This window comes from Heliangelus exortis, chromosome 3, assembly GCF_036169615.1.
Source record: "Heliangelus exortis chromosome 3, bHelExo1.hap1, whole genome shotgun sequence".
NCBI lineage: Eukaryota > Metazoa > Chordata > Aves > Apodiformes > Trochilidae > Heliangelus > Heliangelus exortis.
In genome coordinates, this window is record NC_092424.1 from 38312827 (window position 1) to 38332941 (window position 20115).

A 20115-nucleotide genomic window follows, 5' to 3' on the forward strand; every position below is an offset into this window, starting at 1 on the left:
AGCTGCTTAATGCTGGTATGAATGAATGGCTCTTGGCTCCTGTTCAGCTTGTGCAGCTGTGTTCTGCAAGTCTGCGTGTTGGGTATTTATCTCAAACAGGTGCACAATCAACAGCTCTTAACCAGCAAGGAAATAATCCATGGATTATTTCTCCTGTGGTCATCTTTCCTTACTAAACTATCAAAGTTATATTTCATTAAACTCATGAAAATGACTGTTCTTTATTATTCTATGTTAAATATCAACCTACCATCTAGAATCCTAATTTTCCTAAGTCCTAAAATTAAAAAATAGCAACAGAGACAAGCATTACAAGAACTGACTAATGTCCACTGCAGTTTTTCCTTTGCTTTTTAAATATTTTTATTTTTTTTAATACCATTTATTTTCACTCCATTGCATATTAGGAAGTTTACTATCATTAATCTGAAGCAGCATTTAATATCCCAAAGCCTAAAAGCAGAAACAAGGAGGAATGTAGAGCAACAGCAGAGATCTTACTACCTCCAATAAGAACCACAGAATGACAAAGAAACATCCTTTTATATTTAAACAATCCCAGAGGAGCTCAAAATGTGCCCCACCCCAAGGTTGCTTTAAGTTCTAATTTATGTGCAGAGTATTAAGAGAAAAAAAGAAAAAAAAATTGTTTACTAAAAAACCCCTGTTGTTTACTCCAAACAGAAAGAAATAAGCAAAACTCAGCTTCAGCTCTGAAGAATACGTGTAACTCAGGCTCAAACCCCTGCAACCTGTCCTGCTCCTCTCCTCAAAAGTTTTTTTTTTTTTCTCTTTGTGATTTTCAGATGCTACTGTCTTTCCCTTACTGAGTATTTCACCCAAATATGGAACCAACAGTTGCATTAACATTTTTTTTAGATTGTCTGTTCTAATTTACTAATCACACATGGTACCACACAACCAGCTGAAATGACTCAAAAGGTGTGAAGTCATGACAAGGTGATAACTTCATTCTTGGTTAAACATTTAGGGAACTAACCCAAGGATATCTAACAACTTCAGCTGCAAAAGTTTGAGACACAGAATTAAAGTTCCAGAGCTGGAGAGGGATTGGCTCCTTTGCTCTGTGGACTTCATATCTGAAAAGCTCAGGTTTTTTTTTGAATGTGTAACGGGTATTTCAAGGAAAGAACCTTTATCATTCAATGGAAGGTTATGATTGATTTTGCTGAGGAGGTACTATAAACATTGCCACTTGATGAATACCTTTATTTTTAGGAAAAAATATTAGTGGGCAGCAAATTAATCAGTTCTATTTAGAAGGTGATATTGTATGTAGTTATCTACCTGACAAGTGCCTTCTTAGGTCTTTTAAAATAAATAACACTGAGTAAAAAGCAATCCACAGTAACAGCTCCCTCACTTCCTTAATGATTCAGTTATTTTTATACCTACTACAAGGTAAACTTTCCTGATCTCCTTAAATAACCAAATCCCTTCCTCTAACAACTATTTTGGCCAAATGATATTTCCATTTTTTTTCACATCAAATACAACAAGAAATCCTTCTTGAAGCCTGCCATTTTATTTCAAATCATTCTCCAGCAAGAAAAAAAAAAATCAAAATTAGAAAAAAAATAATGTCTTCTCATTGAGTACTTACAATTGATCTAATGTTGTTTTCTTTGGCCAGTTTCAGAGAAGATTTATAGCAACTTGCCAAGTTCTCTTTATGATCATCGGTGAGATGGCCTCTTGCGATCGGCCCAACAGTATGGATCACATCTGGAAGAAATAAAACAAAAAGTTAAGAGATCCTAAGGTGGTTTAGGACAAGTCAGCACATTCTGGTAGTGTACCTAGACACAAAGGTAGGAAATAAAATTCTAAGATGATTATAACTATAAACCATGCAACACGATACATCTTTGATAATAAAATAAAGATTAAAACCAGGAAAGGCTAAGTTCCTAAGTATTTGGACTGAAGGAAAAATGGAGGAAAACGCACTAAACACTTGTTATATTTGTACTGCAATTCACAAGCAGGATAGGTGAAATGTTTTCATTAGTACCTTAAGTATTTAGGGCTGTACAACTGTAAATATACAGCAACTGTAAATATACAACTGTTTGAAACCTCCAGCTGCTCTCATCCCCTGAAGGTCCTCTCACTGGGAGATCTCACTACACAAAACCTCAGAACTTTGTTTTGTCAAATCCATAAAGTCTTTTCTCAGCAGCCATTTTAAGAGGAGAAAAGTTGTGACCTAAGAACATATTAGTTATTGAAAGAACTTGCTTTCCTCTCACATCAGACCAGATGGAGACACCATGCACTAAACCAAAATATTCTGTTTGAAGTAACTTAATGAACCAAAAGAGAAAGCACAGTCAGGGAATATCTTAGGTATGATGCCTCTGGCCGCATCAAAATCAGATGCTGCAATCAATCAATATCTCTAAAGTGCTGTAAGAAAAATGAAGTGAAAAGCCTGGAGTTAAAAACTAAAAGATGTCACGATTTTTTTTGTTTGTTTTTTTTTATGTCCCCCATCCCCACTTGACTAGTAGAGAAGCACATTTACTTTTCAAACTTCCATCTTCTCTATCACATGTTAACATAATAGAACAAGTTACGGTGGGGCAGGTTTTTTGTTTTGTTTTTTTCCTTATCATCCCCAAAAACATATAGCAGCAGCAATAAACAGCAACACTTTTCTTGGCAACATTGCCACAAAAAGGGATTAGAAATGGATTAGGCAATGCTTTCAAATATGGTACCACTGGTCTCATTGGTTAGGTTGTGTTTCTGTCCCATATGGGGCAGGTTTACAGGCAACATCTGCTGTTGTTAAACTCCAAAATATTTTAATTTACTCAGAAATCCTACAGAATTCACACCGCTATTTTTCATCCAAGCTGTCTTTCATTAGTTTCCTCCAACCTATACCAAAGCACAAGTGGAAATGGCCAAAATAACTTTAAAATGTATGCTGTTGTTGGGGATTTTTTTTCTTTTTTTTTTTAAATCCAGACACTGTCAAGTCTGGGTCTCTATTACTAAAAGACATGGCTTATGCTCCAAGGCACAGTGTTTTGAACATTTCTAAAATTCTTCTCTATATTAGCTAGAAATTACTGACTTTCAGCAAATAAACATGTCAAAGAATTCTAGTGCCCAGAAACACAGAGGAATTGGTTGTGGTGACAAACTGAAACCCACAAGACCTAATCTTCCAACTGCTACAGAAAATCACCCTACTGAGAAGTAAATAAAAGGTTAACTACCCTTCTTTCCATTTTGATCACTGTAATTTTCTCCAGTTGTGGGAACAAGATGGACAGATTGGGTAATTTCTGTTGAATGCCACCGCTGCCAGACGGTGACTGCAGCAACTTAAGCATCGAGCAGGTGTTGAGCCTTCATCCACTGATGAGCAGGATGAGAGCAGGCAATTGAAACAAGCAGAAAGGCTTTACCTCAGAGTTCAGAATGAGAGGTTTTTTCCCTTAGATGTGTTTTAGCTACTATAATAAACCGAGAACTACTAAGACGTAAGAGAAAAAAAAAATAGTATAGCTAGTTTAAAATCTGCTTTTGCTTGCAGAGAAAAGGTTGTGTACTTCCATTACTAAAGACCATAATGTCTTTTAATAATGAAGGAATATTCTACTAAGTCTGATCTCAGACAAGATCATTCTACATTTCTAGACACTAAGATCTGTGGTACCATGATGCTTTTCAAATCCAGAACACCCACCAGCCAAAAAGCAAATAAAGGAATGACTTTAAATACAACTTCAAAAGAAAGTGTAGAAGATGAATAAAAGAATTATAAAAGTTTTCCCTATTGCTGCTAAGACTGAGTAAACTTGCATTTCAAGGTGCAGCTTCTTAAAAGCAGAATCTTAACGGCTTAAAATATTAGTTTATTATTTAACAACAAGAAAGAATTTTGGAATAGCCCAAGTACCAAATCCTATCTAAAACTCCCCTTGGCATATTTTCACTTAGTAAATGTTTAACTCCACTGCTGTAATCTTCCATTATTAAACACTAATTTTAAAAATTCTCAGCTTAATGAATGGCAAATGTTTTTCTTGTAATCTTTCTCCAGAACTTCCTGATTTAGCATTTTAGCCTCATTACCAACCCTCTATCACTGAAGCTGACACTTCATGTAAATAGAAAACTTTAATGCAATTATTAGCTTTTCTGGTTTACATTTTACAAGCCCATCAATAGGTTGTTCTTTAGACAGCAAACTGAAAAGGGTTATGAATTGGTTTCTAAAATATCAAAACATAATAAAAAATACAGTAAGGGTTTACTAGTAGAGAAACATTTAAAACACAAGTTGTTAATAATAATAGTATTGTAAATAATAATATTATTAACATTAATAAGTTATTAATAAGTTATATTAAGTTTAGGTCAGCAGACAAACAGGAAAGTAAATTTTATTGTTGTATATCGTCAACAAAATCAGTGCATCCATACACTGACTAAAGTATATGTTATTCTGCTCAAGCTATTTCACAATGCATTAAGGTTTGAAGGCAGGTAAAACCCTTTGAAGTTATACAGGCATAAAGCAAACAAACCAAAAAATTAAAAAACTCCCCCCCCACCAGCCCATGAAGTTAATATATGGGGATCAGACTTCACAGGCTGAAGCAGAGACATTTATTTTTAATATAAGCTATGAAGACTGTGTCAATCTTCAAGCTTGTCTGTCACAATAAAGTTTATTCTCTGCTTGCACATTCCCCCTCATCCAACATCACAGAGCTGGAGAAATGTGCCTGCAACAGACAGAGGAGTGTGGGTGTGCTGGAGGGGAAAGGTCTACAGGCAAGATGTCACTGCCTGTGCAAGGGGGGCAGGACTAGATGACCTTTAAGGGTTAACCCAAACTAATCTGTGATTTGGTGCCAGAAAATGAAGGGGCAGGGCAGAACTGCTGCCCTGGTACAACAGCCACTTGCTAGAGCAGCCAGTCCCCAAATGCAAAGCCCTGCAGCAGTGCTGAAGAGGAGAAACATAGATGTGCAAGCCCTGCTTAACCCATTCCACACCAGTCTACCCACAGCCAGAATGAGCATCCATCCTAGAGAAGTGCTTAACCTTTCTGAAGCAAACAAGACATCCTGGTTAGACTTCAGTGATGATAAAGGAACATGGCAGGAGATGTGCAGGGATGAGTTTCACCACAGAAGGCAAAGTGATAAAAGAGTGGAATGCAGGCGGGAGCATTGGCCATGGAGATAAGCACAGTGGGCTGGAGATACACTGTGCATTCAGTGGCACAGCAGCAGGAAACAGAAATGGTCTTACCACCTAAAGATTTTTAAACTAGGGGAAATGCACGGACACTCTGCGTTGTAAATTGCTATAAAAGAAACAATTTGGCTGGAAAAATCTGATAGAAATCCCTGCTACCAAACAGCTCCTGTTCCTTCTTGCAGCTCCTGAAGCCCCTTCCCTGTCTGAGCATTTCTTAATGAAGTCAAACTCCTGTTTGGCTATGAAAAATTCCCCAAAGCGTCCCCTGATGGGTTTTTTTGTTCTTCAGAACCACATAAACAGAGTAACACTGGGAGTAGTCAGCTCTCAGAGAACACCACGCTATCCATTTGTAGTACTTTAATTTTTGTCAAACAAAGCTGCCAGTACTGCTTTGAAGCTTCTGATTTACTATGGTCAGTCTTCCAGCCAAGCACATTGATAAGGAACTTCATTAAAAAGAAAGCTGCAATCCATGTGTTCGTAAATCACTTTCTCTGTGTACACAGAGCAGAGATGTTTGCTTACATTTTTAACAGCACACAGAGGCAGAGAGCCCCAAAGGAAGGTATATTCTCTTCTGGGATCAGGACACAGCAATAGATCAGCTTTGAAAGTTAATGAAGCTGCATAGTTTTAAAGTGATATTTTTAAAGGAAGGAGATAGTGTTTTTCTTACAGAAAGGCTTCCAAAGACAAGGTAAGGCTGATCAAAAGGAAGTATCAGCACAGATCTTCATTGCACAACCATGTCTTAGAGCTTCTTTAGGGCTGAAGCAACATTTTACTTTTATGCTGTTTTTTTCTAAGATTCTTGTTACAGCATGTGAATGATCTGAGGAGAGCTTATAGGATCTACTGCTTTCTTTTGGGTTATTTGAATTTCAGGTGTTTGTCTAGAAAGTTTATCAGCCAAAGTCAGGTCTGTGACAGTCAGCACTGACATGTGGGTAAAACTTCTGTCATTGCTGTTTTGTTTTGGTTTTTTGTTTGGTGCTTTCTTTTTTTCCTTGAAGCATTATAATGAAAGCAGACAACTGAACCTTGTGTAAATCACAAACTAATTTGGAGGTATAACAGGCTCTTCAGCATTTAGAACATACTTGTTAATAGTCAGCCACTAGTAAAAATAAATATAATTCACACAATTACTCAACACTTCAAAAGCAAAGCAACTGTCCCCTCAAACTCCAGTGTAGACCAATAAAAAATAAAACCTCATCTTCTCTACACACAAAAAGGCTAATGAGGCTTGTTTCCTCTGGCCTTCCTCATTTATGGAGTCAGCTCATACCATACCATGTTTGTCACATGACTTTATTTTTTTTTAATCCACACTGCTATGGAGAAAGGGCAGAGCAGCAGGGGCAAAGACAAAAGACAACTTCCAGTTGCAAAAGGATGAAGAGATGTGACCATGCCTCAAAACCCAGCCTGGAGGATGAGGTAATTTCCTTTAGATGCAATTTACTGTTCCTTGTTCTTCATAAAAGGGACACTAGATGGCAAAAATATTAGCATAATGACTTTTTCCCAACAACTGAAGAAGTACAAAAAGTTTCTCCCTTACAGATGCGATCGCAGAACATGCACACCATTAATGAACCATCCAGCCACGGCTAGAATCAATTACACATTTCTCTCATTCATCCCATTCAAGCATTCATAGCCATAATCAGCCCCATCTAACAAACTGCATAATGAAGCTGTACCCTGTCAATCACAGCAGGAACCAGATGAATCTTAAGAGGGAAGCTACCACATTGTGTGTGTCACTGAATTACAACAATAAAAACCTGACAAAAAGTCAGAGAATTTATGGCTCCATTGTTAAATCTTATCAGTTGATTTACAAAGTAGGCACCCACCATATTGGTGCTGAAAAAGGATAGCAGAGGTTCAACTGATAGGAAATTGAGTTACTTAAATATATTTGTACATACTGAATATCCCTGTTCTTTAAAGGAATTCATGTAGCTTAACATTCTGTTATACAAATTTTCACGGCTTGTTCTTCTCCCATTTCTAGTTAGAGGTACTTATAAATAAAATATACATTTTTAGTATTAAAAAACAACTGCTAATTTAAGTTCAACTTAAATGAATCCTCCAGGGCCACAGCCCAATATAAGTAATTTACTAATATGTGTGTCAAAAACTAGATTAGCTGAGCTGAATATTTGAAATGCAAGGCAGCATCTTTTATAGATTATGCAATTATAAACTTGACTATGCATAATACAGCTCTACGGTTTGGAAGTATTTATTTGCTCTTTAAACATATACATTACATTTATCAGCATTTAAAGACTCAGTCTCAGTTTTTTGGGCTTGATGCAAATAAGCACTGCTCACTCTTAAATCTGCACCTTTTATAGCTGGCTTTTAGTGATTAATTAGCTGTTTTGAGTGAACCAAATAACATTTAATTAGCTGCAAAAGCTACGATACCTAGAAGTCATCGCGTAAAATATTTAGCCGGGTTTTTCCACCTAAATAGCGCTGTTTTCCCAAGAAAACCTAAAGAATGTGTTTATTGTAAACAATTAAAAAGCATCCCTCTTTGTTGGATTAGGTGTGTGGTTTCAGTACAAGACAGCAGAGACAGTCAGAAAACAATATTCCCCAAGGGAGAGAGGCGCAGGAATTGCCGAGCCCCAGAGATCCTTCGGGATGGGGGTCTGCGCTCAATAGCCGGCATTTAGCAGAGAGCGGTCGCTTGGCATCTGTGGGAAGTTTAAAAACACAGAGAGCTTGTTCACAGTGGTTACACCACTGCCTCAACAGCCGGCCAGAGAATTAAGTCACACAAGTCAAAACCCAAGCGTTTTTGGCACTCGTGCTCGCCATAAAACACAAGGCCCAAGTATGCCCCTGTGATCCCGGAGCGGTTCCCCTCCCATCAATGGACTCACAGCATCTCTCTGCCATCAGGGCCTTGCCATTAACGTCGGAAACAAAAGTAGGCTCTGTTCAGGCAGGCAGGAGAAGCAAGTGGTGCAATTAAGAGTCACTATACTATATCTCAAAGTAATAGGTTTTACAAAGCAATTCAGTACTATGATGACAGATGTCAAAGCAGTGACTAGACAGACACAACTTCGATGGAAATAATTGCCTACATGTAAAGCTAAAAGGCAACGGCTCCATTTGGGATATTCATAACATGATGTGATACGAATGAACATGAAATGAACACAACGTGACTTAGCGTGCAATTATGACACTCATAACTTGCTATTTCTGTTTTCTTTTTTAATCTGGACTTGAAGCATTTGAAGCAGAAATGCCCAATTGTTAGCCTTGTTCCCCTCTAAAGATCACATACCCAAACAAAGACCTTGATATACCTAGGAAAAAAGCAGACAAAATGAAATTATATTGCCCCAAGCAGATTTTGTCATCACACTATAACAAGCCTCATTTTTTCTGTAGCAGCAGAGGAGCTCTGCCAAGCACCATCCTCATGGAGTGGCTCAGGAAACACACACCAAGAAAGCCCTTGTTTCTTGGTGCTCTCCACCTTTATCTGACTATCATTCTTTGCAAGCAGAAAAGGCTATTGATAAAGATGCCTTAATCTGTCTTTTGGTTTATGTTTGCCACATGTACGAAAACATGAGCCACAAACGTTCTCTCCTTACTTCTCTCTTTATTAAACAGCAAAAGATGTTTGGGACTGAGTTTTGAGTTTAGTTCATCTGATAATTCAGCCAGTCAGCTTTGCAGCACCCAAAAATAAATGTGTTTGTTCTTAACATGAACATTTTTTAAATATTTTTTTTTACGGCTTTCTGTTCCACATTTTTTAGAGTAATACTTGCAAGCTCCTCATTTCAATCAAGGATCAAGTATGGTTAAATGTCCGTGGCTAGTGTTATATCCTTCACCATGCAGTATATTTTTGTTTGAAATGTATGTGGAATAGCAGACTGAAGCTCTCTCTTCCTTACTGCCTTAAGAATAAGCACTTTTAGTTCAAGGTAGCTTCACTTCTAATTTTGAAATTTAATTACAGGGACCCAGAAACCAGAAACGAGCTAATACACTCAGCTTCTTAAAACACAGATCCCATGACAGAGAATCACAGAATTATTGAGGCTGGAAAAGACCTCTAAGATCATCAAAGTCCAGACTATGACCTAACACTGTCGCACTGGCTAGACCATGGCACTAAGTGCCACATTCAGCCTTTCCTTTAACACCTGCAGGGATGGTGACTCCAGCACATCCCTGGGCAGGCAGCCCACACCCGGGTTGTTTTCATTGTCTAATCCAACTCTGTTAAATCTGATTTAGTTACCTCTGCTTGTGAATCACACAGTAAACTCATAGATATATGCTTCAGAGTGGAAAAACAAGAGCAACAAAAAAAAAACAACCAAAAAAACCACCAAACCAAAAACACAATATCCCCCCCAAAATAAAATTTAAAAACCCACAAAAAACCAAACAAAAAACCATTCAGCCTCACTACAAAACTTACTACCACACTGATTTTAATCCATAAAAGTTTTACCCTCAGAACAAAAACTCTTCCACTTTGCTCTGAATGTCAAATGATCCTAGGGAGAGCTTCAATAATTTAGCAAGGTACAGAAGCCGCCCCCTTTTTTTTTTTTTTTCTCAATCTTAAGGGTTTTTCCTGTGCAAATTCTCTTTTGATAACATTACTAACATTTCCTATTAAACCATATTTTATTGTTTGCCTGAGATAGTTGAAGGGAAACTGAAACAAAGGCAGGCATCCCAAGAAAACTGATGTAAAAAGATCAACAAAAAAAACAAACCCCTGTTGTATTGTTTGCTATAGGCAATCTTGAATAGAAGCAGGTAGCCAGACAGTTTGCAGGGCAAGTGGCAGAACCAGAGCTTGCTGTGCCAATACTTCAAGGCTTTATTTCACTTTCTGAATACTAAATCAGTCAAAATATTTTTCCTTCACATGAGATTTGAGAATATCAGTATAAACATTACAAAATTCTAATCTTAATTTGAAAGGATTACTTATTATAAGGAGAACACCAAACTAAACAACCCTTAATCACACATTAGCAGCACCATAATTTCAGGTACAAGGAGAGAAAACTGCTAGCATGGCTTTTATCTGCCTAGTGAAGAAGTAAAAAAATTGTAATCAGATCAGGTAAAAAGGTTTTTTTTAAATCAGACTAAAAGAATTGTTTTTCTTAATAAAAAAGTTTTATGAGCTTCTTAAAGTGGAAAAAAGTATGATTCAAATTTTTAAGAAAAATTTGATTATATTCGTAACTTCACGGCAGTGCATTTATTCCTTGATGGTAGCACATTAAAAAAAAAAAGTTACTGTGCTTGTTTTTTTCATTTACTTTTTCTACACCGTTTCTGGGGAATAAATGAACTTATTCCATCTCCAAAAATTGAAGCACATATTTTTCATGTGACAGTTCTCCAATCTACATAACTTTCAAAATAAAAAATACATGAATTTTTCATGTCTTTAAAAAAATACTGATTAGATTACAGGGTCCCCATGCATCTTCTGAAGAAACCAGAGGTTTTGGGCTAAATCAGCCTGATTAAAGTTTGAACTCGAACTTCTGAAGTTAAAACTTCAGAAATCATGCCGGGAAAGTGTAGTAGTATTTCCCTTGCCACAAACACACTGCTCTGGGAATACAGACAGGAGAGCCTCACGCAGCCTATTGGTACCATTTATCACCTCTTGAAGTGGAGTGGATGCAGAGGGAGGAGAAAGCCAGAAAAGACAAGAATGAAACCATTAAGTATTTTTTAAAGTTCTTGTTCCCAGATTAAAAAGAAAAAGCTGAGGAGACATGAACCGTGGTGCAGGACTGAACTTTACGCAGGGGATGATGTATTTTCCTCATAGGCATTAAACACAGTGTTTACAGCTCTGAACTTGAGAACTTCTCTCAAGCCTGGGAGCAGTCCCAGTAACACTGCTGAGACCATTGTTTACAGACAAACAGGGATCCAAACGCTGACAAAAGAAAGTGACAGCACATCTTCTTAATGATGCAGGAAGGCACCTTTACCACTTCACCTTTAAGTGGCATAATTGACAAAAATCTCTCTTACTATTTTCTATTGTAACAAGGAAAATAAAGTCTGTCCACTTAACCTCACCTGAAGTGTTCCTCTTCTGTAATTTTAGCAAGTTGCATTCCACAGACCTTTGTCTCCCAGTCACTTCCTTTAGACATGGTTTCCCCCACTACATCTATGAGCCCATCACAAAACAATGAAAAGAGGAAAAATAAAATTTACTGTCACCAATTCTCTCCCAAAGTCACACAGTCACTGAAAACAGGGACACACGTGTTACCCAAATAAAAGTCCAACTCATTTTTAAAAGCTGACTAGATTTCAGGTTGGCAGTGCCACTTTAATTGCTTCATATAGGGGTGATAAGTGAAATAACTGGACAGCTCTTTGAACCGTAACATAAGACTTCATGCCTAGAAGAGGAATCTCATTTTCTACCATCAATTTTATTTTAATTTAGGTGGCTGAAACCACACTAAAGTGCCCTCCTGATATCAACATATTCCAGATATCAACTTTTGGGAATGCAGTGCATGCCAAGTATCTGTGATAAATTCCTTTGACCGTTTCCTCCCAGTCTCTTCCCCAGAGATGCGCTCAAGTTTGCAAGATGGTTTCTTCAGCTGCCAATGAAACAAACATTAGCACTTGGAATTCACTGCTCTGCAGTCTGTCGTAAAAACAAGCCCAGCAGATGATGGGGGCATCAGCAAGCCTGAATCTGCAGGGGGAGGGAAAATGAAAAGTCCTATCTACAAAGACTATACTCTATCACAGAGGCAGACTAAAGAAAAAAAACAACAGATTTAGATAAAAACTTCAGTCCTTCAACCCTGCTACCTACATGTTTTATTAATAGCAGCTATTACTTCTCCAAATACTTCAGACAAAATGAGCAAACAGGCAAATTTATATCATTAACCAGCAACTATTTTAACAGAACTAAGCAAGGCTTGAACTGAGACTTGAGAGCAGGTCCTTTTCCCAAGTGAGGAAGGGGCAGCAGAGGTGCAGTTGCCCTGATGGTGCTCTGTTCTGTGCACCCTCAGCCAACTAGAGCCTTTGCCCAATGCAGAAAAGACACAGCCAGAGAATTACCAGATAAATCTTGCCCAGTCTTGGGACTCCTTAATTTGAGCCCAAGCTTACAACCTGCACTTCAGTCTGTACCTCCACCGATGGGGTGGTGGGATGCACCTTGCAACAGGCAAGGAGAAAAAAAAGCCATTGCTTTTGCTGATCTGGATGTGTCTGACCAAGGTGCTCTCTCCTCAAAGCAGCTGGCCCTGCTTTAGCAGCAGTTTTCTTTCAGAAACCACAGCAGAACCGAGCTTTCACAGACACTACAGAAGCACTGCTTTGAATTCTTCTGATCTCTGCTCCCTCTCAGTTCAGAAAGATTCACACACCATAGGAGAGGAACAGCAAAATGTAAACAAAGCGCCGACAAGAACACAAAATCCATCTTTACTCCATTGACTTCTTGTTACAGCATCTAATTCAGCAGCAGTTCACCTTAAGGCATATATACATCCTCTCATGGGCTGTGACCAGCTTGACCAGGCTACTGGTGGTACAGAAGCTGCCTGCTTACATCACAGCTTAGCTCAGCAATAAGATGGCTTAAGTATCACTGAAGCAGAAAAGAGCTAAAAGGCTCCAGGAAATGTGCTCAGAAGTGCTGGCAGATACAAAAGCTAACCACAGAAATGAAATGAACTCACTGAGGCTATTTAACAAAAATTGTAGTATGGTATTTTGTACAACATATAATGCTCATATGGATTCAAGTGAGAAACAAGCTTTGATAACCATCTGAGTGTTTTGCATCAGCAGATGTTGTAAAGAGTTGAATTTCCAGCAGGAGCAAGTGTAGCAAGACAAGAAGCAGGAGAATATTTTTTTTTTTTTTTTTTCAAGGTAAAGTGTATTTCAAATTTACAGATATTAATAGAACTACTGAGGTTTTCCATGTCAAGCAACATCACTAGGAAGAGTCCTTGGAAAAACACTGGAGTACTACTTTGCCCAGCTCAAGAAAGAAAATGCACTTATTCCAGAAAGTCATGTAATGGCCCATAAGAGCTGATGAAGAGTTTAACCTTGTTGTAGAAGAAACACAGATGTAAGCAAAGTAAACTTGTGCTCTATGGAGCATCGTGGGATCCCACTGGCTTGTCACAAGCATTTAATGACAAACATCAAGTAGGTAGTTTCAAACTCAAGACTCTTAAAGAGGTTGTCGTGGTTTAGAAACAGAGAACCAGAAAGAGTAGGGTTAGAAATCGTAGCAATTACTTGTAAACATGGGAATGTCTTTGGAAAAAAACCTAATGGGGCAATGGGAACACTTGCAAGGGTGACAAGTGTTAGAACATGCTGTTTCCAAACACGAGGCTGCACCTTGCTAAGGGGAACAGGTCAATTGCTGGAAAAACATATTGAAAAAAATGTTTGTAAATTTTATTGCACTTGTTATTGAAGCAAAATGGTTATTTTGCTGCCTGCCGTGCCCACAAACTCAATGCATCATTTCTCTGGGAAAAGAGGAAATGTTTGCAAACTTACATTACCCACTTTAACACCAGCGTGAGGATTAGGTAGACTGCTTAGAAGTCTGAGTGCAAAGTCGTACTTCACAGCATCATATTTCCCTTGCACAGCCCGGTGGAAAGACATACTGATATTTTCACAGTGAAAGCATTTTCTTTGAGAATAATGTCAGCTCTTATTGTTTACGAAAAGCTAGAAATCAGAACATGTGAAGCAGCAAATGACTTGGCTGACCTTGCCAGCTGAGCAATATATGGTCAAGCAAAAATATTTCAGACAAGGCAGCAGCAAAGAAATAGATGTGTGTTTCCACATGTTTTTGTGAAACTGCTGCAGATTTTTCTTTCCCTCAAGGTAAGACAAGTGCCTGACACTAATCATGGTAAACATCCTGACCTTATGGACATGACTGTTTCCAATGTAATTGCCATCTCTGCAAGCAATGCATTGGAAAAAGCTAAATCCAACTGCTTCACTATTACTATTTCCACAATAAAGTGCTCAACCACTCCTGGACTGTGGCATGACTCTGATCACTTTGCAGCAAAATGGCCATTAGTACTTGAGAACTCTGTTCTCTGTTGAGAACTACATCACTAATAGTGATGCAGCAGCAGATGGAAGAGGTAAAGGAGGAGGAATCTAAGATGATGATTTCACTATGGGCAACATGTTTTAGATAAAAGGCAAAACTTTAGCATAAGCACAAAGGTATCTATCCATTTTTAGAAAGACTCAAGAGGAAGCCCTTCAGAAATAAGTAACACAGCCAATGTTAGTGCTGACACTGTTGGTGTTTTATAACTTAAATATCTCTGATACTTTGGCTTGGTAGAAACTTTATCTTCTGCAGAAGCTAGGATTTTTCTACATGTTCACAATAACTTTTAGCTACAAGACTGCAGTTTCCTTTATATCTATCTTCAGCTACTTTCAGGATAACCTTTTCTAAACTGGTATCTTTGCTTTAAGGGGAAAAAAAGCAAAAAGCAATGGAAAAAAAAAAGAAAGACACCCAACTAAACCTTTCCCCCTTGCTGATTTCACACAGAATGAAAACTTAATGCATCTGAGTGCTCCTTCTCTCTTGCTTCTCAATCAGTTTTTGTTGTGAACTTGAACTCATTACAGAGTTCTCATAATCTAAATGATGTTCAACAACAACAAAGAATCCTATCATAAAGCTTTTGATAGATGTTTTGTGGACAACACAGTATGGTCAGGATTTATGGGAATTATTTGCAAGAGTAAAAAATAGGGCTGACAATCATTTAGCAGACAAATTACAAATGCAAATTTAGACAAAGACAAAATCTGTTTCTTCACAAAGACAAGTTTTTAAACTAGTTTCTGGAAAGGGAGTCTGTATAATAAACTTCCAATTTCAATACTAAGATTAGGTAAGGAGGGAAAATTACAATAGGCCAGGTACCATGTCAGCCCTGATATACTACTACACTTTATGAGCGCATTACAATTCAGAGAGCTAATAATAAAAAGAAGTGATGCTGAGATGATGAATTGATGCCATGCAATTAGACCTATTAGAATTCACAAGAGTCGACAGGCAATAATCAAACCACTTTCATGCTGCCCATTGCAATTATCTTTGCACTTAAGAATCAACAAAGCACATAATGACTTGCTCTCGATTAAGGAATTCATGAGAAATGGAATTTTAATTAGCGTGTAGAAAACTCGGGCCATTTATTACTTTACAGGACAACAGATTGTGAAAACTAGTTGAGTAGCTATGTGTTCAACAGTGGTTAAGGTCCAAGAACACCAAACACAATAACAACCCTTGAAATGGAACTGCCATAGCAAGCAAACATTTGCTTCTGCTAAATCCTGAAAAAAACCACAAACAAAACTGCTGTAGCTTGAAACTAAAATGGAAACCACCGCTGATGTTTTCAATTACCAGCTGATTAACAAGTCAGGTAGAATTACATTTATTTGTGGTATGAACCACAGATAGGAGAAGGCATAATTCTACTTTCTCATCACACCATGACTATGACAATAAAACAATGAAAATGCACTATCAGTTAAAATAAACAGTTTGAATAGCAGCTTGCATGCTGATTTGAGTTTTCTTTTAAAAGCCCTTGAATAGCAAGATTCAAACAAAATTACTTATAATTTGCTGATTTTAGTACAGAACAATTTACTCGTATCTTAAACAAAAGCACTAGTTAACAAGTTCTGGATGTGCAGATCCTTGGTAACATGAAATGGAAGTTTGTGGGGAAGTCAAACAATTATGCTGAACTCAAATGCTATGAGCTGCAGTTTAAAAAGAAAAAAATTGCAAACTCCCAACTTTAAATGTGAATCCTGATAGTACAGAGTTGAAGACAATGTTATCTGCTCAAGGAAAGAAATTTTAAGTCAGTATGATACTGAATAAAATATCAATCTTTTAAAAATGCAGTATTTATTTTAAAATTAAGTCTACTAGAGGTCCAAAGTAGTTAAAACCCAGTAAACATTGGGGCATGTGAATTACTCCTAATCATGTAACAAAGAACTTGGATTACTACTGTAATTATTATCTGGGAAATACATGCCCTTGCTTCCACCCTTCTGAATTTTCTATTTTGCTATGGATAAGCAATTGGGAATTTAGTGTTTACAATCTGTCAGAACCTTCCATTGTCAGGGAAATGTTTCAACATTCCTGATTCTTGGTTCTGTCGGCAGCCCTGTCTTTCTAATAGACCCATTAAAATAGCATTCCCAAGAACCTGAACAGCTTCTTGTAAATGGTCATGCTTAAAAAAAAAAAAAAAAAAAAAAAAAAAAAAAAAAAAAAAAAAAAAAAAAGGTGGGGGTGGGAAAAGTCACATTAGAGATGTGGAAAAGAGAAGGGAAAGTAGCAGGCATTGCTGCCCTGGGGCTGCTCTTCCACTAAGGCAGCATATAGACACTGCTGCAGAGCCACCAACCCAGCAGGAAAAAGGGTAAAGGGTTCTGGTGGATACATCTTTCTACTCCCAGCATCTCCAGTGCATCTGCTGCCAGAACTGGCCCTTAGGAGGAGGGAGAGATCATCACAGATTAAGGCAGCTCAACCTGCCACCATCACTGAAGAGGACTGGCGACCAGCTGGCTCAGACACAAGGGCACAGAAAGCTGACACCAAGCCCCTCTGCCTCACGTCCCCCTTTTTGGTCTGATGTCAACCATGGCAAGAGCATCTCAGCCAGGGTACTAAATGCACTGCTGAGAACTGCTCTTTCCTCCTACCCAGTGTCCCATTCCTACTGTTGCAAGAGGAAGAGGTGGGGGAAGCAGCAAAACTAGTTTACTTTGCTGTGGTTGTTAAACATGATTGGATTCAATGAAAAACTATGAAATTTGGCCTAGGTGTTGCAGCAAAGATGCTTTTGGAAAAGGATTTGAGAGCAGGGCATCCCCTTGTAGTTCCATGGTGGACACAGGCTGGACAAATGTTTCAGACACACCATAAGTTTTTGTTCAGAAGGCAAGCAATGGTATTCATTGCTTGAAAAACATAACACAATTAATTCAAAATATGCTGACAAGGAAAAGAACATGGTTACTCCAAAAAGATTAACGTAAAAATCTGTTAAACAATGTCATAAAAAGCACCATGCTGTCGAGGATTGTTACAAGTGAACCTGAACTAAGTGATTCTCTGTATCACAGAATTTACAAGATCATGGCTCAGTACCTCATTAAAATTAGGGTTCCGTTAATTAAAGCATTCTTTCAAGTGATAGATGACTACCGTGGATATAAGCTGTGCATACTGTTGAAACTTCACATTAGGAATAGATAACATTCATAAAGTCTATAGCTTTGGATAGAAAGAAACTTGGAGGACTGCTCCTAAGGAAGCAATGTTTTGGTACACTGCTGTACAGGAGGGGGAAGGTAGGTGGTTCTGTAAAATTCACAAAAGGATGTTCAGCACCCAAAACTTGTTCCTCCAAAAGTCTCTTGACTACAGCATCCTCTTTCCATGGGTTTTCTAATCTCGCCAAAAGCAGCAGGAAGGTTTACAAGATTTAATAGCCCAAATGTTCTCATGTGAAAATTTAGAATCTACGTATTTCATTAAAAAGTACAACGATAAAGAAAAACAATTGATAGAAGTGTGCTTGATGTACTTAAACCAGAATGCAACTCACTTTATCCTGAAAACTTCCCAATTAAAAACTATGCAATTTGTAGAAAAATCTAAGACTACATTTTAATGAGAAAAGGACTTCAGAGAGAAGTCATCTTTCAGGGAACAAAACCAACACCCCTAAAACAGAGCACAAAAAGCCTAAGAATTCTTAGTGATTCATCAGAAATGACATGGAAAATACACTGACTGCAAGAAAGCCATTGAGGCATCTCTAGGGTCTCATAAAGGGGATGCACCAGCTGTGCTATATGATGAGAAAACAGGTAGTGTACTTAAACTTTTAATTTAACTAATAAGTAATAAAACTGCCAAACGTAACATCTTGTTCAGGGGGAATTTTTCATTTTGGTAGCTTCTTACAGAGTGTGTCTGAGAAAAGTAGTGTCTTTTGAATATTTAAGTTTAGTCTTTATACAGCTGACCCTTCCAAATCCTTTACTCAATTCTTTAATGATATTTAAGGTTTCAGTGAATTTAAATTCCCTCCATATTTCCATGAGTAACAGGCAAGCTCAAAACCCAAAAATCTGTATTATTTATACAACGTGTAGAGTCTAGGTTGTATTGTAACAAAACAGAAAAATTATGGAGGTCAGAAGGCTTTTTTTTTTCTCCCAGAAAAAGCAAAGAACAAAAGGTTACCCATTTGACAGCCAGTAATGGTTCTGAACCAAGACAAACCTGCCTACTGAGACATCAGTGAGCACCTTCTGCAAATACTGAAAGCTGAATGTTTTCAGAATAAGCTACAACACAGAGACTCAAAACTGTGGGTCTCTCAGTTTTGACCCAGTAAATACAAAATGTGGAGAACAGTACAGACCTACATTCAGTATGGGCTTAACCCTAAATGTAAGCATTATCTTATTTCTGTGTAGCGTCTGCAAAGTCAGTGGGAATTAAGCTAACAGACAAAAATGCAACTTGCTTTGACCACTAAAAACATCAGCACTGGCCTACAGAGTAACTAACACAGCCACCACAATAATTCTCGTAACAAAACCACAGCAAACTGATGAAACTGGCTTCATGTGGATTTTCTGCCCGTAACAGTGAGTGCTGTTCCCAGATAGGACTTAAAAGTTTCTGTGCCTTCGCCCGGTATCATCCTGACAAGAAGCTGTCCCTCCCCTGCTTTCTCCCCAAGGAAAGCATCCTCGCTCCGGGGAGCTAATTCCCTGCCATTCCTCAGGGTTGTGCAGAAAGACACCCTCAGCAATTAGGCACAGCTACTCAAACCTTTTATAAAGCATGATGCCTTCGAGAAAGTAGAGAGGCAATTGGGCCTTGCTGACCAGAAATCAGGACACTAAAACCCTGGAGAGTTTGTACTGACTGTCTTTATGTTATAGCATTTTATTTCAAGGAACCTAGATGAATGAAATGCAGCCAGATGTGTTTGGACTGAACAAATTAATGCAAAACAAAATTTCTACCTTGCATTCCTATCTCCTGTATAATGGTGCCTCTCCCTTTTCACTCTGCCCCTACCCTTCTTCACTGCCATGCTTACGTATGATAAGCATTTTCTGAAATACAGAATTAAATCAAACTATCCTAAATAAAAATAAATGGAGCAGAGAATAAACAAGTCAATATCGATTAGCATTTTTTACAACTTCCCCAGAAATAAAACAATTAGCACATGTGCAGTGACTGTAATAATAAAATTAGCCAATTAGGATATTTAGATTGCCACATTGAATTGAAAGATTAGCTGAAATTAATACAGAAAATATCTGCTGTCATGGAGTTTGCACTGCCCTCTTTCATGTCAATGGAGACTGTTTATGAAATACAGATTTATTGCCACATATGCAACCTAATCTGATCTGTTATTCTGGCTGTACTAGTGTTTGAAGAAGATGCCTTAAATGCAGATAAGATTATAGTTCTACCCATGTTAATTGCGGTTGTAATACTACTTGCAGCACCCTTTGACACCAAAATTTGCTACAGTTATAATCAGTTTTTTAGGAATGCTATAAACTCAAAAAACAAAAACCCAAACAAACAAACAAAAAAACTAGGTCTAAATATTAATAGCACTTCAATGTTTCTCTCCCAGATGGCAACACAGCTGACTGCCATTCCCTCCTACA

The 20115-nt window shown here is 37.9% G+C and overlaps 1 protein-coding gene across 10 annotated transcripts in view; it reads right to left on the minus strand.

Moving 5' to 3' along the window:
* The window catches only part of MACROD2 (mono-ADP ribosylhydrolase 2), an 870286-nt gene that overhangs the window by 362293 nt on the left and 487878 nt on the right, over positions 1 to 20115 (minus strand). For all 10 annotated transcript variants that reach the window (XM_071740242.1, XM_071740249.1, XM_071740246.1 and 7 more), the window contains one exon: positions 1625 to 1746. In XM_071740242.1, coding sequence (XP_071596343.1) covers positions 1625 to 1746 — 122 coding nt within the window. The remainder of the gene's footprint in view (positions 1 to 1624; positions 1747 to 20115) is intronic.